This window comes from Triturus cristatus, chromosome 3_1 (genome assembly GCF_964204655.1).
Source record: "Triturus cristatus chromosome 3_1, aTriCri1.1, whole genome shotgun sequence".
NCBI classification, from domain to species: Eukaryota; Metazoa; Chordata; class Amphibia; order Caudata; family Salamandridae; genus Triturus; species Triturus cristatus.
This window is the reverse complement of record NC_140583.1, coordinates 782,134,605-782,160,794: the sequence shown is the minus strand read 5'-3', so window position 1 is coordinate 782,160,794 and position 26,190 is coordinate 782,134,605. Positions and strand designations below refer to the sequence as shown.

The window sequence follows — 26,190 nt, the reverse complement described above, 5'->3', positions numbered from 1 at the left end:
CACTTTATGGAGAGGGAGTGGCATGATAAGCCAAAAGGCTGTAAAATGCAGTAGTTGTTTTGGGAGATTCCTGCATTTCACAATTTATTACTGTTTGCATTTTATTCTGCCCAGGACTGCTTTTAGAACCTTGTTTTTACCTTTGACAGAATGTTTTTTTTTTTAGACTGGGACGAAAATATTATGCATAAGCATTACTTTTGTAGGAGTCTATGCATTCATGTGTATTTTTGTTTAATTAGCAGCGTGCAGAATGTGGTTTTACATGCACATTCACATGTGTACACTAAGTTCTTTGAAACGATTTTGATATGACTTGTTTAAAGTGCATTTTCCTGGCTTCTGCTAATTGTCCTCAGCTATGTCTCCATGCTATCTTGTCCAAAATGGATGACACATTTACTGTTATTATTTCTACTGCACACAGTCCAACATAGTTATGTTTCTCTATTTCCTATTGACACTGTTCTTGGAGGAAGCTCTCTAGCGTGGGCTCACTGTTGTATTTTTCTGACGGATTCTTCCGCTTGCCGATCGGAGTGTATTCAATAATAATAGTCCACTGTTTTTGTAATTTGTTTATACTGACATTTGTCCTGACATCTGTGGATGACATTAGGGCAGAGCAGAGGGTGCTGAAATAGTATTCAGTAGTGGGTTAGTGCTTACAGCCTTACAACTGTTTGACACTCCATACTTCCATGCTCTAGTTTGCTGAATTTGTTTTCCTTTGCTCTCGCCATGTTAAATCTGCACTTTCACGCTATTCCTATGAGAAGATTTCCCATACAAACCCTCGATCGATTTCGAGGGTGATCCAGATCCCATATAATGAAGTTCCCATGGCACTAGTGATTACTCTTTTTAATGTACATTTGGGTCTTGGAATTTTCACTTTGTTGTCATTTTTCTGTATTACTGACCTTATGGCAATACCTTATGCACCTGCATTCTAATTAGCCTGTATTTTCCCCTTTGATTTTGTTGTTATTAATACTTTACATTTTTCAATCCGCCCTCAACTTATTGAGATGGTCTTTCTTAATCGACTGTATTTTTGTTATGTTGCTTTGTACTTTCTCTTGGGACATATTGCCTCATGAAATTGAGATTTGACACTGTCCCCTGTCTACCTACCTGTGGCTGTAAAGTTCAGGTGTCTTTTGAGGTCCAGGATGTTTAGGGATACCCCATGCCCACAGTTTTATATTTCCCACTAGTAAGGGGTAAAGATTGAGAACTGAATGTGGTATATAGGCTAGCCAGTAGAAGCATATTGTGTAAAACTATTTAATTCCTTGTTTTTCTACTTTTCAATCACCTTCTCGTAACTGAAACATCAACTTTCTGGGATAATGTTGAATGTGGTCCAGGTTGGCAACCATATTATGTGAACCACAGCTTCCAATTTCCACCTCTAGCAATTATCCAATCCAGCTGAGATCATGAAACACTGCATGACAATTGGGTGGAGACAAATTGTGAGGGATAATACGCAGCTCTTTCTTTACGGATTTTCTTATCACAAACAATGGAGATATTCTTCTGTGGAAAGGTGCAAGGGGCTCAAATATTATGAAAGTTTAAGGTCGGCAATGTTTAATTTGAGCCGGTGGTTGCCAGTCAGGGACACTGGCACTTATTTTTCAGTATCAGACATTTGCCAAGAGAGTGAAAAGCAAAACAAAGCAGAAAGACACAGGAAGAGAAATGCTGAAAAACTCTCAAAAAAGGAGAAAGCAGAAACCTTTAAGAGTGAGATGAGGGGTCAAGGGGTGTCTAGTAGTGGTTTAAAGAAGACTAGGGTAAATTTAAGACTATAGAGCCTTCGCATTTGATGCACCAACATTTAGTTGGCCGCAGGCTTCTGAGCAGAGCTTTGGGCTCCAGCACTCATTCTTTTATAAACTAAGCACTAAAGGTCCGTATGCTTTTTCAGATGGATCAGGTTCTCCAAGTGGGAAGTAACTTACTGTGTCCGGGAGCATTTCCTCAAGGCTCTCACACCTGAAAAGCCATGGAAAAGCCAATGCTCTACTGAATTTTCTTAATTTAAAGTAGCTCTGGTTCCCAGAGCAATGTAGCAACTGCAAGTGTAACCTGTTCGCAGATCTGCAGTTCCGATTGCCCACCCTTGCAAACCTCTAACCATACCCAACTTTCTGTTTTGCTTGTAAAGCTGGATTAAAAAGTGGGAGGCATTGTACTCTTTTCCATGTTCTCCCATAATAGAATGCCTTGCTATATGCTTAAAGTCCATACCCTTGTGCCTCTTCTGAAGGACATTAAATACATTAGCATAGTTACATTACTTATACCTGTTATAATTTAGCTTCTCTGCAAGGAATTGGTGAACTAAAGTTGCATTCTGAAGAACCTCCACCAAGGACTGAGAGGATGTCTCCAACACAGGTCCTTGAGGAGTCTGCAGCCTACTGGATTCCTCCTCACGTGTAACCTTTTCATAAGATCTTTCTCTGGTCATAGCCCATGCAAATTCAGATCATTTTACTCTTTACTGTTACCACGTCTGTTGGACAAGAACTTGCTGAAACTGAATCCCAACACTGTTGAAAATACAAATGAATTCTCTGCATTTCCAAGTATTCTTGAACAGTTCGTATAGCTCGACTTTTTGATAAATCACAGTTTTCCTAAAAGTTCATACATAGTCAGCCCTTAACTTGTCCAAACCACTAGTGTGAGAGTGCATGAGGAGACTGAACTGTGGAGCTTCTTGTCAGGAGCGGTTGGATCTGGCTACTTATCTAAACCTACTGGTACGAACCCAAGTACAGCTCACGTGGAACCTGTAAACATGAAGCAACTGAAATATTCAGGTTGGAAACATGAAGACCTGCTTGTGAACGGGCCAGTGCGCTCCTTGACGCCAAAGAAACACCACTCTGTCCAACCTAAAGGAACTGGAACCCACCTACTGTTTCAGATGCCAGCCTGCCACTGCCTGATGGGCCTCTCTCGCCCTTAACTAATGAATTGAATACTGTGCAGCGGTCATCTGTCCTCCCCCCCCCCCCCCCCCCACCTCTTTCTCCCTCGTCATTTTTGAGTGTGAAATAGGCCAGGGTTAATTGCCAACAGCCGATTGTGGCAACTGTAAGCTCCTCCTGAATTTTTTCTCTCTCCATTTTTAAAAGGCATATTTCCCCACCTTTGAAATGAGGGAAGATGGGACGTACATTCCCTCCTCCCTTGGGCAAGGCGGGAGTGGGGTATAAACTACTCTCAGCTCTTGGGCGAGGCTAAGGTGTGAAGCAAAGTAAAGAAAAAGTTCAAGGAAACAACTACTGATCTGTATGGGCATAGGTCAGATGGCATGGAGGAGCAGTAAAGTACAGAAACAACCCTCCCGGCTCTAAGGCGAGGAGAGGCAACTAATGAAGTGCCAGTTGTTCAGTGTCGCAGAAAAATCAGTTATAAGCAGCTGTTTGATTTCTTCCTCCCCCACGCTTGTATAAGGCAAGGGGGGGGGGGGCATGGATCACCCTGCCAGGCTTTTAGGCAAGGTAAACAAGCATTTGCAATGCAATAGGTTGCGCAATTGCGAGATTTTGAGCTATTGGCATTGTAAATGACAATGCCTTTTATGTGTGTTAAAAAAAAAAATTCAATAATACAAGGCATTGTCATTTACAATAACAATAGGTCAAAGTTTCTAAAATGCGAGACCTATTGCATATGTTTGTTGTTTAAAATCACCCCATGCTGCACTTTCACATTAATAGAGGCCGCACCCCTTTCTTTAGACGAGCCATGTCTAAAGAGAGCTCCACGGCCTCTATTAAAGTGAAAGCGCGGTATGAGTCGCTTTTACCAAAAAAAAGCATTTGTTTATCAAGTTCACAACAAATGCTGTTTTGTTTGTAAAAGCGCCCCGTGAAAGAACGCATGGCCTGCTGAATGTTGCAGGAAAGCATGTTGTGAATGCAGTAGGAGAAACCATTCAAGAAAATGGTGCTTAGAGAGTAAATAGGACCGACAGTGTAAAAACCAAAGTAAAAGGGCCAGTCCTCATGGGAGGTTACAAATGAAGACAATGCGGTATTAAGGAGGGACTAACAAGCCTATCAAAGAATCAGATGCCAGCATTTACGAAGGACAATGACACAAGCCAATGACAAATATGGGCGGAGAGTGTGCGAGGCTTCAAGTCCATACTCCAATACAGATTTGCTCGCAGAGCAGCGCTTGCGCTGCCCTGGCTCGATCTAAAAACAACTCTGGGCATGTTAACTAAGTATACGCACAAAAAGCACAGTGCATATTTAAAAGTCCAAACATGTTTACATAGGTCCATGTTAAATTGGAGTAGCTTACGTAAGTCTGTTTTTTGCTTTCTTAATTAAGCGCACTGAGACCAACACAGTACCCCATGTTCTCTCTACTCTACAAATACCACCTAACCCAGCATGTATCAATCGTAACATTACAGAAATAATGTTGTTTAATAACATAGTTAGAGTAGAAAAAGCAAAACTGCAAGTCATAAAAAGCAAACGCCCAAAAAACTGAATAGGGCGCGCAAACTATTGAGCGAAGACTTTACACACATTAAATATCCATGTTTACTTAAGTCCATCTTCATCTTTATAGATTATAAATGAATTTAAAAAACACTACATTTTATATTTTTATGTTACCATATCAGGACTGGCGCATATCCACTAGCACAAAAGTAATCTGTATTGTACGGATGTTTACAAACATGAACTACATTGACAACGTGTGGGTAACAAGCACTGCCACCTAAGTACCAGCTCGTACTGAGGACCTGTGTCCCCGATCCGACCAGGCACATCTGAAGGCACAATAACCCGCTGCTGCTGCTTCCTGTCTCACACACCAGCTTCCTTCGTCCGGGGAGGAGGTGGACATTGTTCCCCGTCTGGCGCTCAGGTTGTCCAGTCAACTGGTTAAAACAAGGAAAATAATAAAACGAGCACGGTCTCCCTGAAGCGGGCGCCACACTCCGTACTAAAGTTTGGAGAAAAAAAAAAATGAAACAAAATGCAAATTAGGTTAGGAAACGGCCGCCATTACCGAAGCTGGCACCCCGTGCATGCTTTGTCCCTTAAGGAAGTAAATAGTTCTCGGAGCTGGTAATGAAAGCTCCTGAGTTAGGACACAGTAAAAGATTGAGTCCTCATGGGCCGTACCAAATGGAGACAGAGCTGTAACAAGGTTGGACTAATAAGCCTGATAATGAATCGGAAGCCAGCATTTACCAAGGACAATGACACCAGCCAATGAAAAGTATGGGCGGAGAGTGGGCGAGGTTTACACAGCATACTCAACTACTGCATGCCACGCTGAACGAGCAGCGCATGCGCGCGGCTGCTAGGCTCGACCTAAAAAGGCAATAGGAAGGAATTTCCTGTCCTTGTGAAAGGCGCTGGGATTTAATGAGGAACATGTTAAATAGCCCACTCTCCATCAATTTTGCAAGGGGCTCAGGAATTATTTTGTACACCCCTACCGTGTGGCAAGGGTGGAGTGTTTTTCTACCTTCTCTTATCCTTCTCATGCCAGGGGGTGCAGTGGTGGGGGATAAAGCCTCTTTTTGGATCTCTTTCCCTGCCTAAAAATGAGGAAATATTTGTACAAATGACCAGGCCCAATGCTAATCACATGAGCATAATAAAATATCGGGTCTCCTAAGGTGCTGCTGCTGAGTTATCGCGAATACCACTTTTTAAGAATCATAAGTATAGGCCTTCATTTTGCCCTATAAGTATATAATTCATAAACTGATTGCCTTATAAGTGCACATTTATCACACTGCACTCCCATGTATTCCTCCAGAAGCAAGAAAGGAGTGTTCATGTTTTTTCTATTCAATAAAAAAACTATAACAAACATTGGTTTGGCTGTAAGCTAGAGGGCAGTGTTTTATGTCAGAAAGCACTTCGAAGGACACCCAAGTAATATACTGACTGAGGTGAACACCTGACAACAAGAGGGATGCTCCCAACTCAGACTAGCTAAAGGAGAGGTATGCAAGGATTTGGGGACCTTACTGGAGATAAGTACCAAGCGGGACTCTGTTAGATACAGTATAAAATGTTTTATTCTTTGCATTCAGTTTCCTAATAAGTGGCTGTGCTAATGTACCAATTATTATCCTTGTTCATTTTTTATACTCCAGATTATCGTATAATCAAGATCTGCTACTGCATGATCGTTGTATTTCTTTCAAACAAATCACCCTGCGATGGTATTTGGCTGCTCTGGAGAAGGGGCAGAATATCCGGGAGACACTGCAAAGAGTGGGTCAGTGAGACTCTGGCCTGTTTTCCTCACTCTGTGGCACCATAGGGGGTCTACACTGGTGTGAGGGGTAAGAGGAGGGACACAATTAGCATTGTCCTCACTGTGTTTGCAAACATTGGTAATTCTTTCGTTTTAACAAATGGGTGGTGTTAATAATTCTTCTTTTTGCTTTTTCCAAATTGTCCCATTGTTCAGAAGTATTAATGGAAAACCTACATATGCATTCTCGAAGGCCATTTTATGTTTTGCTTAGAATTGAAAAAACTGAATGCAATGGCACCAAACCAGTGTATGGCACCAAATGGGGAAAAGCACTAGGTGTCTGTCAAATGTTGTGTACGGACATTCAGCCATGTTTTACTTTGATTTATTTGCTTTGCTCTTCGTCTGGGCCTTGTGGACTATTTGAACCCCCACAACCAATGCTAAGGAACACACAGCACATCTCAGAAAATAACTTGTATTTGTGGCTTCTCGTCTCCGCCACCTGTCTAATGCCGGCACGTATCTACCCTACTTTGTAGTCTCCCTACTCACGGGTGCTTGCTTCACCCTCTGCAACCGCGTGGCTGGAGTCTGACCTCACATTCGGTTGGCATCCCCATTTGACTGAAGACCTTGATGCCACAGCCTGTCTCATGGAGTGGGGGAGGGAGACAGCACTCCACCAACTCTAAGGCAGTTGGTAGCCAGATGATTTTGGACACATTTGCATAATTTTGGGGGTGGGGGTGGCTACCTTCTTTACCACATGTTTTGCCATTTCCTGCTGTTATGGATAAACCAGGCCTTGCAAACTAAAGCCTTGCTCTTTACTCTCGCTTTCCAGGATTGGCAGAAGCTCAACTACGACATCTACGCCCTCAGGCAAGCGCGGCGTGAAGTGAGAAACAGGTGGAAGAGGATCCTGGAGGATTTGGGTACTTCTGGCTTTTATATTGTTTGTGTCACCCATGAGCAGACTAATAGGCGCAAATGTTTACATAATAGGTTTCTTCAAGTTCCCTTCAGTTTCTAAAAATAGTTGAACATATTAAGTAATCACTGTCAATCAATTCAATCCCTATACAAAATGTTGTTCCCATCATGATCACCTTGAAGGCACTGTTTACATAACCGTGCAACACCTCCCTCTGTTCCTTCTTCTTTATGCTCAATACCACTGAGACCAGCTTAAAACAATATTATGGAAGGCACCTGGAGTACTGATGAATCTGATCACTTTTGTTGTCTTTGTGAGTCATCCTAAGTGGAGTGGATCTGCCCAAACATAGGTTCCTTGCACACTACACCAAAGGGGCTCAGCTGCACCACACTAACACCCAAAAGGCTGAACTTTGCAGTGCAAGTGGCTGAAGGGGGTCTGCAGTTGCTTGTTTGCCTGTTGGAAAGGGGCAATAGTACATGAGTCAAGCGTATGACAGCACACAGTCAGCCCTGTCTTGAGATCTTACAGCGCCGGGAGACACTATTGAGTAGCTGTGCGCTTTATAAGTACCCAGTTAACAGAACATGGCATAGATGAATGAAATAGGACAATGTGGATTTAAATGCCCCTAAAATAATTATTACTAGTGGTTTAGAGAAATTCAATTACTTTCATCCATCATTTTCTGCTGCCTCAGTCATCTGTTATACAATTGTCCCCTTTTCGAAGGGAAGTCTTGCTTTCACCACCGATATTTACAGCTCAAGTTTCAGCCAACTGCCTGCTGGAGAAGTCTGATATCTCCGGTGCTACCAAAGCATTCTTACCATGTATTGAAATATACCCAAGTGCATGCTGCACTCCTATCGCTGCTGCTTTCGAACAAAAAAATTACTAAGTGACGCATAACTTGTTCTCAACTTAGACAAAAACACACCATAAACGCATTACTGAAAAGTGCTAAGTATTTCAGACCGCTCATACAGCATTGATTAACCCATTGGCTTTATCCGCCTTAATACTCCAATTGCATTCACAGCAAACAAATGTCCAGGGTACAAACTGACCTGTACTTCTCCCGCCACCTTTTGGGTACTGCTTCCAAAGGAGAGGTACAAGTATCCAAGGGCTAGTGACTGTCCTACTACCCTTTATTCTTCATCCTGCTCCTTTAGTTTTTCACGCTTCCTTTCATATTTACTGGGCTGGTTTCAAGTTCCCTTCACCTCTTCTACCTCGGCCTGCAGTAGCAAGAATTAAAACCCAGCCCAAACCCCTGCTTACTCCTGCATCTCTATCCACATAAACTGCTTATGAACCCTTCCTTCCAAGCTTTTCTTGCAATTTCTTGCCCTGCCATAGCTGAGATAAGGTACTAATCCCCTGTCTCCAACCGAATTTTAAGATGGAGCATCTCAACATAATGGAAAAACCCATGCAAAAGGTAACGGAACGCTCATGGTAGCCCATTTTGCATTTCCGGAACCTAGCTGTCATCTGCCTGTACCCCTTACCCAGCCTGGGTGGGGAACCATCGAAAGGCTGGTGTTGGTCGGATAGCAGCAACCTACTCACTGGATGTGATGCTGCTTCTGGCCGGGTTGGTACCATTTAATGCAACCAACGTTTCAGGTCTATTTAACTCCGAAGCACCCCTTACTCGCTCATTTTTGCACTAAATTCCTTGTCCTACCACGCTCAAGACAATTCTTCAAAATTCAGCTGTGCCTTTCTAATGATGTTCATATGTTGAGAGAAGTCCTTGCGCTTCTCCGGGTTGTGATCCTGTACATATCCGTGTGAATAAAAAATGTGACAGGTAATAGAGTTCAGCTCGTGCAGTTCCTGTTTACAAGCTTATGTCTGAACTCGTTTGGGTGGGGCACACCAGGCACCCAGGTCACTGGGTGCCACGCATGTGGGTGAGAAACATTTATCTCTGGTAGCCATCCTAATGTGGTTCTGCAAACTAGGCCAAGTACACTCCTACCTCACTTGACTTTCAGAGTAGCTATCACAAGCAGTCCAGGCATCTGATTGAGGGAGTGTGGGGTTACAGAGTGCAAATCAACACTACAACCAATAAGTAAATGTCCTGCTCAGTGCTTTTCTTTATGAAAAGTACTTTATTCACACCAAAGCCTAATAGAGTACACAAAGAAGGACCTAGCACTGCTGGGATGATCACCACAGGGTTTACCACACAGTAAAGAGGGAAGACTTTGATTAGGCACAGGTACTGACTTATTGTGGCTAAATAAAGCAGCTTCCAGGCAGCCTATGACCAGTAGGTCAGTCTGTATTGTTGACTAGGCTGTTCTGTTATGCGAGTTGAGGTATTGTTGGGAGATCTCACAAAGCAGTTCTGTTTAACAAGTCCAGTGCCAGTGTTCTCAAGTGTTGCTGTTACCTGATAGTTGATGAGCATTCTGATCATGGATGCACTTGTGGTTCTGCACTGAGTGAACAGACGTGCTGGGCTTTCCTCTGTGGCCCCACTTCCTCCTCTACCCATTGGCTGACTGCAGCCTAGTGAAGGCCACACTGCTCCAGCACTGGTGGTGAGGAATCACTGAGAAAAAGAAAATGCAGCAGCCTTGGTGGGGTGGTCTCACTACACCCAATGAAGAGTAATGGGGCATCATATAAGCAGTGGCAACAAGTCCAGGAGAAGCTGTGAAGCCTACTACTTTTACTTTGCTGCATCACTCAAGCTTACCTAGTGAAGACACTAGAAATTACAGGCCAAGAGTGCCACTAAAAAGAGCAAAGAAGCAGTGTCGTTAGCAAGAGCTCAAGAAATCAAAGGAAATTGACTTCATGACAACGGGGGTCCTGCACTCAGTCCATGGGCTACACAACTTATGTTCTTGAGGAAGGCACCAGATATCCCACTATATCAATCAACTTAATGCCGCAACGAGCTGGAAGAATCGAACTCTGACAACAAAATGAGTAGTCCTCTTAAAGAGCTGAATGTAGAGGCAGTCTCAAACTACTCTGGGGGTGGTGAGGGGTCAGACAGTCTTCTGTGAAAAGCATCCTGAAGGTGACATAAAAAGGTAGAGGTTACTTGAAGGACAACTATGGATTATCAGAGAAAATTGATACATTAAGCGAAACATAGGAGCTTGCCGAATAGTAAATTACAAGATTTGAAAATGCTGTCCAAACACCGAAAACACACCAAGAGAACAAGCTCAGGATACTATGGTAAAAATGTGAAGCTATCAAGAACCATACCACTTGAATTTTTGGATCATACTTGTCCCAGAGCTGTCCAGAAAATTCAGGGAGAAGGGACACATCGTGACCACACCAAAATATTTCTTTTCAGTCTTTCCAGGCGTAGCTTTCAGTCTGCCAAAAGGAGGTGAAAGTAAATGAAAAGGGCTAATATTTTAGGTCAAGAAGGCAAAGATACCAGTGTCTGTTGTTTGAGTCTCAAGCATGAACATATGCATATGAAAGGGAACTGTCTGAGTCTTTCAATCACCCGATGAGGTCAGGAACTTCCCAGTCCAGAACTCACTAATAATTGACTATACAAGCCCCTTGCTAGAGGGAAGAATTGAGAAACTGCTTTATTATTAAGGCTCAGATGATCTCTAGAGATGTTATTTCTCTTCCTCGCCTCGGTTGTTTCCTCGCCTCATTTGTGTCTTTTCTCTTGTAAAGTGGTGGAAGCTTGTAGGAAATAAATCAGACAATGAACATGAGTACATACAATTTTACTTCTGTTAACGCTTACCTGAGCCGTTCGCAGTAGCGGACGTATACGGTTTCCACAGGGATGCCCAAAATACTGGAAGAAGTGGAGGTGCTATCAGCGTTTTCCCCGCACAAAGAGAAGGGAGGGGAAAAAACAAGGAGAGAGAGAGAAAGTGAGAAGTGGGTTGAGAAGGGCCTCATTGGGAAGTGGGTTTCTTAGTTGCTTGGAGTTAAAGTTATAAGCCTGAGTGTAAACTGCCTGCTTATTCCTTTAATGTGGCTCACTATTTCAATACTTAAGACATTCCCAAGCCCATATTTTTTATACTACAAGACACACATATACTATGACCAAAAATGAGAAATATATACGTTGAAAACAAAAATATAACTGGCTAGAATTAATTGTACATTTGTGAGCGACAGTGGCACATCGCCTTACTGTCATTTTTAAGAAAACGAGGGGCTTACAAGTGATTAAGTATGACATGAATACCAAAGGTAGATGAATTGAAGCACAAGCTCTTGTTTATAAGGCTCCTCTTACATTGTTATCCTACTATGACCCTACTGCAGATGATCTTGATGCAGATTAAGCCTCTTTGGGGGGATTTTAGCATTTCTTCGACATACCTAATTCTAGAGACTGGGCAAGTATAATTTGAGGGCGCGTAATAGGGCAAGTACAGGAGCTGATGCTGTACTGCAATCTACAAGATGCATGGAGAATGATAACCAAATAAACTGAAACAGAGATTCGCATGTTCTAGGATCCCAGAGAGGCAGTAGGCTCTATGGAGCAGAAGAATTAGCCACACCTTTTCAGCAGTTTTGCTCCAAATTATACACACACTCTGGACACCACAAAAGACTTAGCAATCTTACTTTCAGAATCAAGCCCTACCCACAATTAGCAAAGAAGGTGCAGGCTTTCTCCAGTCTTCAATAACTAACCAGCATTGGCAACACCAATAGGTCTCACCTATGCAAGAGCTATTCAAGATGCTATTCTATTAAAGATGTTTTCTATAGTGCACAGCCACCCTGAAAGGCCTACCGGCACTGAGAAAGACACACCTGTAAGGCATTCGCCAGCCATGTCAGAATTAGAATAGATGGGTCTTTAGAAGTTTCCTAAAAGATTTCTGTCTGGATCAGTCCCAGATTGACAGGGAGGGTGTTCCACTGTTAGCGGTCAGAAAGGCAAAGGAACGGCAACCGCACCTAGCCTTTTTGACCTTAGGAACGGTTCACAAAGAGGAGTTCTCAGAACGTAGTGATTGCTTGGGCATATAAGGGCAAAGTAGTCTTTGAATCAGAACATTGACATTTATTCTCTTTTGCATAGGGAGGCAATGCAATGCCTCCAATGCCGGAGCTGCTGAATGATTGGGGAGCTAAAAAATTGAGCATGCTGCAGCATTCTGAATGACTTGTAGGCGTTTTAGGCCCAATTGAGGGCTTCCAAAGAATAAGGATTTGCCGTAGTCAAGCCAGGAATTAATTAATCCCTGTTTGATCCCCCTTCTGGTAGAGGGTGGTAACAATTGCTATTGACTTTGCCCTTGTGTTTTAACAATGTTTTAGCCATGTTGGACACCAGTGTGGCTGCTGTTCAGCATGGCAAAGCATTTGTGGCGTAGAGGACATTGGCGTGGAGTGTCGTAGAGTGGAATGGCACGAATGGAGTAGAATGTTGTAGAGTGGCGTGGCAGAGAGTGTCATGCAATGGAGTGGCATAGTGTGAAGTTGCGTAGAGCAGCATAGAGTAGAGTGGACTGGTGTAGAGTGTAGCAGATTATAGTGGAGTAGAGTGCAGTGGCATTGAGTGCAGTTGTGTTGAATTCAGTGGCGTATATTGCAGCGTCGTAGATTGGAGTGGTGCATAGCCAAGTGCAGTAGCGTAGAGTGATGCAGAGTGGAGTGACTTAGACGTAGAGTTGAGTGATGCAGTGGCGAAGAGTATAGTCGAGTGGAATGGAGAGTAGTGTGTAGTGGCATAGAGGGCAGTGGTGTTGAGTAGCAGAGAGTAAAGTGGCGTAGTGTTCAGTGGCAGGGAGTGCAGTGGAGTAGAGTGGCATAGAGAGAAGTGGCATGTAGTGCAATGCCATAGAGTACAGTTGTGTAGAGTGGATTGGCGTAGAGCGCAGTGGTTAAAAGTAGAGTGATGTAGAGTAGACTGTTTCAGAGTAGAGTGAAGTGGCATAGAGTGGAGTGGTGCACGGTAGAGTGCAGTTGCGTAGAGTGACGTAAAGTGGTGTAGAGTGAAGTGGCATAGAGTAGATTAAAGTGATGAACATTGGATTGGCGCAGAGTGCAGGGGTATAGATTTGAGTGTTAAAAGTTAAAGTGCGTTGGCATAGAGTGCAATGACCTAGAATGTAGAGTTCATAGTGGCGTAGAGTACAGTGGCGTTAAGTGAAATTGTAGAGTGGGAGTGGAGTGGAGTAGAGCATTCATGGTGTGGCAGCACATTGTATGTCTGTGCAAATGTAATGGTCATTTTAACGGAAAATGTGTTGTCTTTAATGGCTGTTTTACTAATAAAATTATACAGTTCACAGACGAAAATGTGTGGCAACTGCTTCACCTAGTGTAATGATCAGTTTTGATCATATTAAATTGTTTCTTTCCAACACCCTTCAGAAATAACAAAAAATGTGCTTGCTTCATTTGTGTTCCTAACTCTGATATATTCTGAAATACTTACACAGTTGATTAAAATGTTGCTGTGTGCTAGAAAAAAAACCTTTCCTACCCCCAGTATTCAGCAAGATTGTCACATAAATCCTCTCACTTTGAAGTCTGAGAACGAAAAGTAAACACCAAGTGCCCTCAAAAGACCGCACCTAACATTTTACCTAGGTCTTTCTTTAAATGCACAGCAACTGTGATTAGATAAAAAAAATATTTACAGGCCTGTTTACAGAAAGGGAGCACTTGAAGGATACTGTAAATATGGAAGGTGCGAATTCAAGCTGGACAGCTGAAAACAAATAAAGCCAGCTGATGAAAAGCAAGAAAAAGTGAATTACAAACCACAACGCCAATGTCAACCAGCAGGAAGAATGCATTTCTCGGTCAGCTTTCTGAATAGCCCCAAGATGTCTTTAGCAAACCAGACAGCGGGCTACAACCTAAACATTAGGTGAAAAGAACTAGAAAGAATAGACCAAATGGCAAAGCACCTGGAACTTACTGTTTCAGCTGCAAATTATTTGAAACTTTTCCAGACGACTCTCTAATACACCTGTTGAAGGAATCCTTTTAATTAAACCTGGAAAACAGATGAATTATTTTAACAAAATCTGGAATACAGGCGCTCAGTGTGAGACTTTTAGTACAGGAAATCAGTAGTATGTTACTGAGATACTGCAGAGTTATGAAACTATAGAGGCACAATACACACAACATACACTGTAAACTCTCTCACAGATGTCTGCCCAGGGTCCTGACATGGCATGTGAGTGGTACGTTACCAGTCACATGCCCTGTCTGTACCACTGGTACTTTACACAAGCAGGCCGGTAGGCATTGCGCTCAGGTCTCGGAGCAGGGAAAAGGCCTGTTCAAGCTAATAAATACAAAATTAGATGCTTCCACCACCGCTCACTGAGCATGTGCCGGAGTACAGACTGTTAGTCTTGTGTTGCCAAATGGGTGCCCTTTTTGCACTGCCTACTTAACCTCAGAGTCTTGGGTTCAATTTCGGGCCTAGGCCTCAGTATGCATGCTGGATTTCGTGAGTGCTGGGGTTGACATAACCATTAGCATCATGCGTCAGGAGAGAGGTATTTATATATTTTATTTTTCCGCTTAATGCTCGCCTGCAGTTGACACTTGATGCCCACTCGCTTGCCTCTGGATTTCTGCCCGCTTGCTGTTCGGCTGCATTAACGGACAGACTAGCTTGGGTGGTTGTCTGCAGCCATGCAAAGCTGAGCCGAGTTGGGCCCGGTGGCTCTACCATCTGCAACCCAGTCCCCCGTTCTGGCCCGGTACCTGCTCTTGTGCCCTTCTGCCTCTTCTAATGCTACAGGTCTTGATTTGGCTAGGAGATGAGGTAAGGTGGGGGTAGGCGTTTTAGCCATGCAACAGTTGATGTTGTTGCGCCAAGGATATTCTACTGCGTAACTAAATACTTATAAGGTCCCAAAGGCGAGACCTATTGGCTATGCCAATTCTTGTTTACCCTTTTAGCCATGCTGCAGAGCAACTGTACTGCTGTGCACAGTGGTAAAAATATAGATAAAGCCAATGGCTCTTGAAGGTGAGAGCAACTGACTGACCAATGAGTGTTTTTATAAGGTGCCTAGCTGGGTGTAGTTGAACGTGGAAACATGCAACCAAAACCCCTGTTATCCGAATCATACAATTATTTCTTCATTTATGACCCCCATCCCACCCCTGCAGTCATCTGTAGGGAATAAAACACACATTTCCAGCCCGGCCGGTGCAAGCTGTTTCTAATTGCGGTGTTTGGGGGTTGTGGGATGTCACCCAGGAATGGCTTTGTCAATTGAACACCGATGACCTATTTATTAGTTCTGCGGCGCCAAGTTCGTTTTTCCGACTGGGGAAGTATTGGCTGGAGGGTTGGTAGATCAACCCGCAAAACAACAGCAAGTGAACACATGTACACACGTATACACATAAAGCACTTGACAAGAAGAACATTTTTCACATGGGTAACAATAAATAATGGGTAAGTTGCTAAGCTGAGTCATCATTTAGCTTGTGGTGTGTGTTATAGGGTGGTCCACGTTATTAATGTTATTGTTTTTATTTTCTGAAAATATTTGTCTTATATTATTCACTGCTCAGTGCACATGAATCTTTTAAAGCAAACCAGCTTTGTGTCAGTCGTCATAATTAAACCACGGTGACTTTTATTCATGTGCACACTCGCCCCAGGTCAAAAGCGCAAGAAGTGTGCACTGAAAGGGAGCGAGAGGGTGTTTTGCACAGCACTGTCCTGTGAAGCACTTTTTATGTACCCTTCAAGCAGTTTGGTCTGCTTGATTGCACAGCCCGTGTGCACATTCCTGTTGCACAGAGCTCATGCACGCTTCAAGTGGAACAAATGACACGGATGACATTTCACTCACACCGTCTCTCGATCCATGGGTACCGTACATGCATTCATTCATAAAAGGTCTAGGTATAAACGCTGCTAATAGCAAAGTGCAGCACGGAGCGCAGGACGGGCAATTTATGAGCTGTGCGCGCTGGACTGTGCAGTGTGAGTACACGGCATACGTTGGACAGGCCACTGATAATCACCCGGACTCATCTTTGCTATGGTATTCCTAACGGAACCGATATGCTGTATATCCAGGGGACATTCAAGCTCTCTGTCTCCCCTGCTTCATGTACCTAGAACATTATGCAGCGCCCAGAACAGACTGGGTACTTTGTGCTAGGTACTTGGGCCACGCTATCCAATGTAAAGGGGGACCCCTGAGGGACGGATGGGTAGGCAGGTGGTGCAGGGGAAAATTAAACCACAATATCAACAAAAGATACCAGCTGCCTACATCGTAGGGATATAAATAAGCCCAAAAATGGGTCAGGATTGAATATGCAACCACACCAAGACTGACAATGAGAAGATTAGAAAAGAACACTCAAAGAGGAGTGAAATACACAGTATCAGTTTATTTTAATATAAAGAATCAGGATAATGATCAATAGAAATCAATAATTTCACAAAATAGAAATATATAGGTCCCACACTGAACAAAACAGTCATACTTACATTCATTCCCACAACATACTCATATATTCAACAAACACATAATCAAAACAAATTGGTTCATGGATAGGTTAAACAAATCGAGGTTCAAAGAATAACCGTTCCAATACTCGTGTTCTCCCAGTCGTATAGGGAGACGGGGTCTCCAGGTAACCACGAGACAATGAGAGCCAACGCACGTTTCGGTGTTGGGCCCCCAAGGGGCTACACCTTCCTAAGGGCAGTAGTTATTGCAATCGTGTGGGACACACAAATAGCACCCAAGGGATTAGTAATGCAGCAGGATCATAGCTCGTTCAACATATAAAAGGCCAGATCGTGTGTAAAGGATAAAATGGAAGCGCAAAGATACAACTCCAATGAAAGATTTCAAGAGGCGCGTCAAGTCCGCCAATCAGTTAGTATTTAGCTGATTCCGTTAGTCATCTTGAATCAAAGCGCAGGATAGAGCAACCGGATCACCAGATCAGGAGCGAGTGCTTCCGCATCACATGCCCTTCACCACCCGGACTCATCTTTGCTCTGGCATTCCTAACGGAACTTGTGTTGTACACACAAGGGAAATTCAATTTCTCTGTGTCACGTGCTGTGCTTACCCAGAGTGCTATGCGGCACAGAGTGTTGAGGTACATGGAACTTGCTGGACATACCACTGATAACCATCTCCACTTTCTGCACAATAGCATTCTTCACAGTAGCGCTGTGCTGTGTATCGGAGCGCCCATAAAGCGCTCTATGCCCATGCTGCAGTACATCCTGCGCCATCGAGTGCATGTAGGGCTAGGATTTAGTGAGTGTGTATAGCATCACAGAATGTATTCTAAGTGCTTTATACAAACATGAGATGTGTTTCATGAATGAGGATCCGTTGTGTGCTTGTACCATGTGGTTTTGTGCTGTTCACAGTACTTTGCAATTCAGAGTGTATATCGCCCGTTCCATTGACTGCCCCAGCTCTTCATAAAAATACGATGTATTCTACGTCTGGGCACTCTTAAGATGTCAATGGCAGGAGGCATTGCACAGCACTGTGCATACTGATGGCATCTGCTGTGCAATTTTACAACTAAGACGCAAAGTACATCAGAGCGCGGACGTCTCGCTTCCTTAAAAATACAAGCCATTGCAAAAAGAAACGAGTGGGCACGATAATTCAAAACAGATGTCACCCGTGTGGATAACCGCAAGTAATAGGGCGTGGGCGGAGCAAAGGCGGGACATGCACCCGCCTTTGCCCAATTGCGTGCTGTCTTTCTTAGAAAGACGCACACAAAGCTCAATAGACTATGAGAAAAACAAAAACACACGTGTGGTGAGCTTGGTGAGCTTTCTGAAGCCCCTTACTAAAAGTCTCGCAAGCAGCGCATGTGCGCTGCTCTAGGCTCGACCTAAAAAGCAGTGAGGGTGAAGCAAGGACGAGGTTACAGTGCGTTCGATGCAGTACGAGGGGGTTGAGTGCCGCAGCGCGTGGAAGTGGTCCATCTACGCACAGAGGCGGCATGCACGCCGTCGTTCTCCTCAGCTCCCTCATCCATTCGTCCATTCTCTCAAGTAGCAGTTTAGTCAGACAGATAAAACAGCTCAACTTAACAATTTAACAAACATTCTTACCCCTCAGAGGGGTGAAATAATGTGTGAATCAAGGGAGAAATTAAGGACAAAAAAAGGCCTAGGCTGACCAAACGTATCTGAGAAATTGCACAGAAAGTCAGAAGGTTCCCAAACCAGTGGATGTCTGGTCCATTGCGGCCTCAAAGTGTATCCCATAAGAACTTATGGATGTTGTCATTATCCACATGCACTACCCCAAGCACGCCAAAACAAGTGCAAGGTTTCTGAAGTCAACGTAAACTGTTCTAAGGACGGTATCACAAATGGGTTATAGCTTCCTCAAATAGCACCATCAGAATCAGGCCATTCTATAAAACCAGGCGTAAAGAAAGGCCCTTCTAGATCGCTCCAAAAATCTGAACCAACGATGAAATCTCCATTAATCACCAGGAGCCATGACCAAATAAACACTGTAGTTAACTACAATAGTAATATCCATGCCACTCCATCTGCCATCTCACACGAAGGGCACTGAGCTCTTGCACCTGAACTGCTACCTGTGCTACTTAATGTCTCAACAGCACTAAATGCTCAAGAAGCAGAAGATGCCCTTGGAGTGCCGCAGCTAACATCGTCGTCACCAGAACCAAAGGCACCAAATAGAGCAACATCACACCAGGTATTCCTAGAAACCTTTCCTGGAATGTCATCCCATTCTAAATTTGGTCCTGACCAGGCCCGGTTCTAGCAGGTGGGCCAGGTCCACCCAAACATGACCTTTGGCCCTCCTAGTCGGCAGAAGAGGCCATGAGGACGGCCAAACATTGTGATGCTTTTTCACTTTGTGTACATTAATTATCAATCTGGGGTAACGTGGTCACCTAGCCAAAAGAAAATACAGGCCATTTGTTGTAGTTTTAAGAGCGTGCACAGGCATGGATATGATACTAAATAGAACTATGAATAAAATTGTATGTATACATTTGTACCATTACTTTACTGTCTGTTTTTACTAAATTTAATAGGCAGAAATCCTTGCAGCTCTAGAATCCATTTAAAAGTGTTTTCCATTTATATAAGCTGTTTGAATTAGGTACAGATAAGGGCTAAAAATTCTTGCTTTAGGTGATTTTGCTAATTTTCGTCCCAGCTGGGTTATTAAAATACCGGTCGTGCCAGTAAAAAAAAATCGGTCAGGTGGCAACCCTAGTCAGGTGTTATTAGGGACCTCTAGAACACATTTTAAAGTGCATTATTTTTATAAATACTGTTGTAAGTATGCACTGTAAAGGGGAAAATGCTAACTTTGGGTGATTTTCTCTATTTTTACACTGGCAGAAATATTAAAATATTCATGTAGGAAGAAAACTGCAATGTGGTAACCGTACTTCATGTCGGACGCAAGCTGCAGTTAGGCGGTGTGTATGGGGGAGTGGGGACAGGGTGTTACCTGCCAATGATGCAGCAGGTGCAGTGTCACTGGAGCCCAGTGATCTCCGCAAAACTTTAGATGCAATCGCTAATAGGATCACGATGCAGTCGTCAAAACTTGACAATCACCTGGAGCTCACCAGGCAATTTTCGTCTTCCATAGTGACAATCGATTACGGGATGGCAGCGGTTGAAGATGTCGTAAAGGAAAATCTCAGGATGCATGCCACCCAAAAGGCACTAGAAAGTCCAAATGGTCCTAAATTACATCATAAAGGATTGCAGGCACAATTTGACAATCCTAACAAATGCCAGACACTTCAGCTGAGAACCAGCTTTTGCAAGTCCAACAACGGCCTTAAAGAAAGTATCTTCCATGCAGAATCAAATCAGTATATTAGCAAAGGGAATCCAACAGAAGAACTAAGTATGTCCTATGTGTCCATCACAGTAACACCACACACTCCTAATAAAAAGGTACAAAGGAAGAGGAACAAACTACAGCCAAAGGCTGAAGCCCATGAAAATAAACAAAACAATGGGGCCGCAAAAAAAATTCAAAAGCGTCTCTCCGCCTTTCCAAATATTTCACAGTCTCTTCCTTCTATCTCACAATCTCCAGTAGATCTGAAGATTCGTGAACCAGGCAAGGGTTCTAAAAAGTTTTCCAGTGTAGCAATAAAAGATGAGCAGTTGAAGGTTTTGTAAATCAAAATCTGTAACTGTTGTGTAGCAAAGCATGCACTCTCCATTCACATCTAAATCGAGCACCAACAGGATTCAGGTTAATTCCCATATGAAATCTAGAAACTGGTAGTGGAGATACACCATCAATAATGGAAGACACTAGGATGCCACCCCACACAGAGAGCGAACACCATGAAACTGTTTACCACAGGAAACCCAAGAAATTGTGCGCAATCAAGACGAACAAATGAGCCACATAAATCTATTAACCAAACTACAAATTCCTTGAAGTGTCACAGCCAGAAAACACCTCTGTTGCCCAGCGTCACAGATCAGCAATTCTCATTTAAGATTGCAACCCTCAAATAAAGGCTCCTGCCCATCAAACGAAACAAGGATTTAACAAATAGAACTAGCGAAGCATCAGAAAAGCGATCCTTGGAAAAGCCCAAGATCTGACCACACGTGACTCATCAACTCTACTCTCAAGCTCAGTTAGTGCTGATCCTGTATACCCCCGGGCAAAATTAGCAAACCCCATACATGATACGGTTCAACTATTAATACTGGACACCTGGAGAAATCCAACAAATGGTCCCAGGTAAAGCAACATGCAGACAATCACCTCATTTGACGATATCCAGTGTACCACAAGCACTATTAAAGGGCAGTTCATGATCATATTCTCCCAAGAATATACATTGCGAGGCAGCCAAGATATCCTCAACAGAGTAAACATCCTGCGACTTTATAAACTCCTTGCCACGCCTGCCAAGTACACGATTAAATAATCTGCTGATGGGAAGCTTCATTTAACCAAACAAGCTAGGCAGTAGAGAATCTACACACAGTATGGCGAGCACAAAGATAACCATAGAAAAACTCCACCATGCAAATGTAATGAATGCTTGGGGTATTCTAATAGTCACCAAAAATCGAATTGAATCCATCCGTTTAAAAAAAAAAAAAAACAACACTTTTAGGGCATCCAAGTGCTAACATTTCAGCAGTACAAGTCCAGTCAAGGCTTTAATCCAATTCTGCAAGATGCAGTAATCTCGTACCAACCTCCTCTGCAAGCCAATTCGACCGACCTGAAGTTCTGTATAGCGATCATCGCAGCAAGAAATCAGCAAGCGCTAACACTCTCGGGAACGCAACAAGAAATAGTCTTTTTAAATCAAAGTCTTGATTATTTGCCATTAATAATACCATCACTGGCTGATCAATTAGGAAAACTCCTACTGGATAAACCCAGATTCTCTAATCCGGAAATTGGACCGGAATTATTTTTAAAAATCATGAGCTGGAGTACAGCAGGTTTAAAGTAAAAAAAAAAAGATGAGGACTGTCTTCTTTTTTTAAAAACTGGACATCTGCTGCTTGCAAGAAACCTGGTCCGCTGACTTAGATCTTGGTGGTTACTCAACATATAATTTACCCACAACCAAACAACAAAAGGGTAGACCTACAGAGGCTTTGACCACTTGAATAAGAACAACATTGCCAGCAAACACTGAAATAACCCATACTATAATAATTAAGAATATACAAATCCTTGAGCTAAGAAGAAAGGCGGCGTCCTTTAAGATGCTGGACGTCTGTTTTCCTCCCGGTGGATGGGCCCTGGTCAAGTCTGATGTCATGCTCTTTAAAGTCCAACTTTTGTATTAAAGACTGGAAGAGGTGTCAGTCACAACCCGAAAGCACGGTTTCGGGGCTTACTTGCATTCAAAACAATTGCATAATGGTATTCTGATACTTTAACACAAAATGCGCCCCCTAATGCTGGATCAGACAATAATTGACAAAGCGCATGGAACATCCCCTTATCATCCAAAGAGCATTGCACAAACACAAAGAAGGGTGAGTTTATCTTCAAAGCTCTATTTGAGGGAGGCATGCGCCCATTGAATGGCAGAACACCATCAGACAACCTCCCAAAATCATCATCATCATCATTCTTTATTTCGGTTCAAAATAAAACCATAAAAGATGCATCTTCAATATACACATACAATTGTAAAATGCATGGGACAATTCCGTATATAAATAGTAACACCTCAACATGGTAGGGGCTGCAATCTGAGTGACTAATACATTTTCCGTACCAAGAAATACTATTAAAACAATAAATACATTAAAACTTGGGCATAAAGATTTTTTTTTTAAATGTTAGTAAACTATACACGAGTAATTATTTATTATTCTAATTTGAGCATGTGCATAATTCTATGAAATTTCAATATTATTTCCACCTGGTCATACCAACTTAAAATACTTTTCTATGCAAGGATAAATCCATAATTTAATTTTAGCGTTCAGGCCATAAAGTGCATGTGCAAGTAGTAGTCAGGTTACAGCAGATGGGTTTAATCCATTTGTTCCTCGGTTTGCCGTATGCTGGGCAAAAGAATAGTACGTGTAAGTCATTCTCCTTTAATGCATTTTGACATTCACAAAATTCATTACTATTTCTATCACAGTTTATTGCCCATTTAGATGTGTTCGCATTGATGTGGAGCACACCATACCTAAACTTCATGTAAAGGGCCTTGGCTAGTGGTGGGTATATCTCATCCAAGAAAGGTTCAAAACTGGCTACTTCCTTAAAAAGAAGAAACTCAATTGGTAATGTACCATTGCCTGCACAATGTAACAAGTTGTTTTGAATATGGGTCCAAAAAGTGGATTTTAACAGTTTTTTTACTCGCCATAGTCAGCTGTGTCAGAGCTTCCCAAAAATGTTTCAAACCCAATTTCTCGAACCAGGAAAAAACATGTTTGGTCCACGGAGTACCCCTGCTTATGTCAATTTCTAAAATCTCCTGAAAATCCTGCTTGTAACTGTTCAATTCAGGAGTTGACTAGAGCCATACTCAATATAGTAGGGGTCTTAATATTGCATGGTGGTCCGTTCGTTTGAGGTTTGAATCCATAAGAATGGGAATTAGGGGTGTTCTCACTGGCAAGCTTAAAACCCTTCTGAGAAACTTGTTATCTCCTAATTCAGTGCAGTGTGGACCCCAAATTTCGGCGCCATAAAGAGCGGCTGATTGTACTTTATATTTGTAAACCTCCAAAGCAGGAGTCAACGCCTTCGATGTACTACTTCCATGCATCTTTATTATTGGCAACGAGTTTTGAAGTTGGATAATCATATTTTTTTCTAACTGGTGCTTCCAGGACAACTTTGTGGCCAAAGTTATACCTAAATAACTAAAATCGTATACATACTCTAGTTTTTGGCCACTAACTGCTAGATTCTTTTGAAAAGATTTGTGTGGATTTATTGCCATGTACTTTGTATTGCCGGGATTTATTTCAAGCCCCTTTTTTTTTTTTTTTACAGTAAGTATTAAAAGAATTCAATAGAGATTGTAGACCTTTAGGAGTTTGCGATATCAGTATGGTGTCGTCAGCAAATAAAAGGTCTGGCATCAAATCCCCACCCAACTTGGGCGACTCATGTGTGCACCCAAATAAATTACATATATTGAAAATAGGGTGGGTGCCAGTACACACCCCTGACGTACACCCCTTCTTACCGGAATAGCCTCAGTTAGTTCACCCCTCGGGCCCCACCTTACTTCTGCAAAATTATCTTCGTGCAATCTTATTATTTGCATCAATAGTTCAACAGGGACGCCTTGCTGTTTCAATGATTCCCAAAGTAAGTTCCGGGGTACGAGGTCAAAAGCGGCCTACAAAAGCAATATACAAGTGGCCCTTTTTTTATATTTATATATTTCCAGCATAAGCATAAAATCTAAAAACCTGATTGATTTGTGCTTTTTTTTAATCTAAACCCCACCTGGAATTTTGAGATCACACTATTCTCGTCAAGCTAGTCGTTCAATCTCATTAAGATATGCCTAGAATAATTTTTTTGTAAAATATTGATTAAACTAATTGGTCGGTAATTTGCAGGGTCATGCGATTGCCTTTTTAAAAAATTGTGACAATTTCTGCCCCTTTCCATGTTTCTGGTATTGGCGAACCTGCAGCAATTTCATTACATAAGTAATTAATATAGGGGCCCCAAACACTGCTAGCATGCTTCAATAAATCTCCCGGTATTTTATCAGGGACTGGGGCTTTCCCTGGCTTAACTGCATTTATTGCCATTAATGTTTCCTCCAGGCTAAAGTGAAGATTATTAATAGTAGGGTTGGGCACCGCTATTGTAGTGCAAGGTGTCTCTACCACTTGTACCTCCGCATAGAGTCTAGAAAAATGGTCCGCCCAAGTTTTTGCATCTAGGAAAAGGTCCTTATCCTCCCAACTTGTCTTTCTGCCTTTTGCTATTAAACGCCAAAAGCCTTCTTGATCTTTGGATTTGGCCGCTTCAATTAAATCTGTCCAAGTATTCTCATCCCACGTTTTTTTAGCATGGGCAAGAGTTTGTTTATATTTAATTCTTTTCTCCTTTGTAGCTGTTACATTGTTCTCTTTTATTGACAGTATGAGGTCAGCTTTTACCTCACAACACTCCCTATTATACCATGGGTTTGCTCCTATTTTTGTACCCTTTCCGCTATGTTCCCCATGTAATCTACCTCCCAAAATCAACTTTTAGAACCTGCCATTGGCAAAGTTCCATTGTCTATATGACGATAAATATTGAAGCATGGCCCCTTGTTGTTTATTTGAGAGTCTATGGCCGGATTGAATGTGATCACGGCCCACTACTACTGATCTTGGAACATCGAAATCCGAGCTGTCCTGCACCTACCTCAAACATGCAAGTAGCCCAAATATTGCCCTGAAACTGAGCAGGAAAAACATAATTGACATCAACGATAAATGCCATATAAAGACTTTATGGTGTTTTGGGAATGCGCACCCCTCCGGCCAAACTTGTTTTTATTGGGGTCAATCTCCTAAGAACATTGTGATGTCACTGTCTATCTGTGGGATTGATATGGTTTTTCCTTTTTGTGCATTTGTCTAAGGGTTATGTGTCACCCACCTGTTATCTGTCAATTAGTTGTTTCAGGCTTAGGTCGCAGGGCCTGCCTGACCGCATATTTTTGACTTTGGGCTGATGGGAATGTCATATCAAGTAGATTTGAGAACAGCAATGCAAGTTTGTTGTTAGATGTACATATATCATAGCATACATCGACATCATATTTTTCAGTATTAACACTGGTACAGACCTCTGTGGGGAGGAAAAACAAAATTTGTATTGTATTTGAACACTCTTCTCTTGACTGCCTGGATTGGTACATTGTGGAATGTTTAAAGCTGAATAGGGCTGCGTCCTCCACCCTGAAAAATCAACATGTGTCCGACAATAACAAACAGCTTTTCCGTGATAGCAGGAAGTAGAATAAACAGCTGATAACATTTAAGAAGCACTACTCGCAAAAGGTCTGGCAAGCTCTACTGGCTGTAATACATTTAAGAAAACCCAAGAAATACTGTCAGTTTGTAAGATGGGGCTGTGAGGGTTCTCTGAAGAACGTGGAGCTGAACATAAGCCCATAACTTTGAATAGATCATTTCACACCTCTCTACCAGAAAGACCGTCTATGCATTGTGCAGAACGAACTGCCTAGCTTTGCAGAACCAGGTTGTGGCTGGAGGTCACACCACCCCAAAGAAAATATTACAACCAAAACTGCACAGTGGTAAAACCGTTTCAAAGGTTAACACAAACGGAAATGCCAGTCTAGAACAACTTCTGTATCATTTATTACCTGCAACAGCCATCCCAAAGTCTTGCAATCGCATAACTACTTCTACTAGCACTCTTCTCATTACTCAATCTCTGGTTCAACGGACGAATGCAGCAAAAAGGAAGTCACTCACACAATTCAAGCCCAAAAGT

At 42.6% G+C, this 26,190-nt stretch overlaps 1 protein-coding gene across 2 annotated transcripts in view; it reads left to right on the top strand.

The window, feature by feature from the left end:
• MREG (melanoregulin) overlaps positions 1-26,190 on the top strand; it is a 152,994-nt gene that overhangs the window by 90,103 nt on the left and 36,701 nt on the right. For both annotated transcript variants that reach the window (XM_085645001.1, XM_085645000.1), the window contains exon 4: positions 7,121-7,211. In XM_085645001.1, the coding sequence (XP_085501127.1) occupies positions 7,121-7,211 (91 nt within the window). The remainder of the gene's footprint in view (positions 1-7,120; positions 7,212-26,190) is intronic.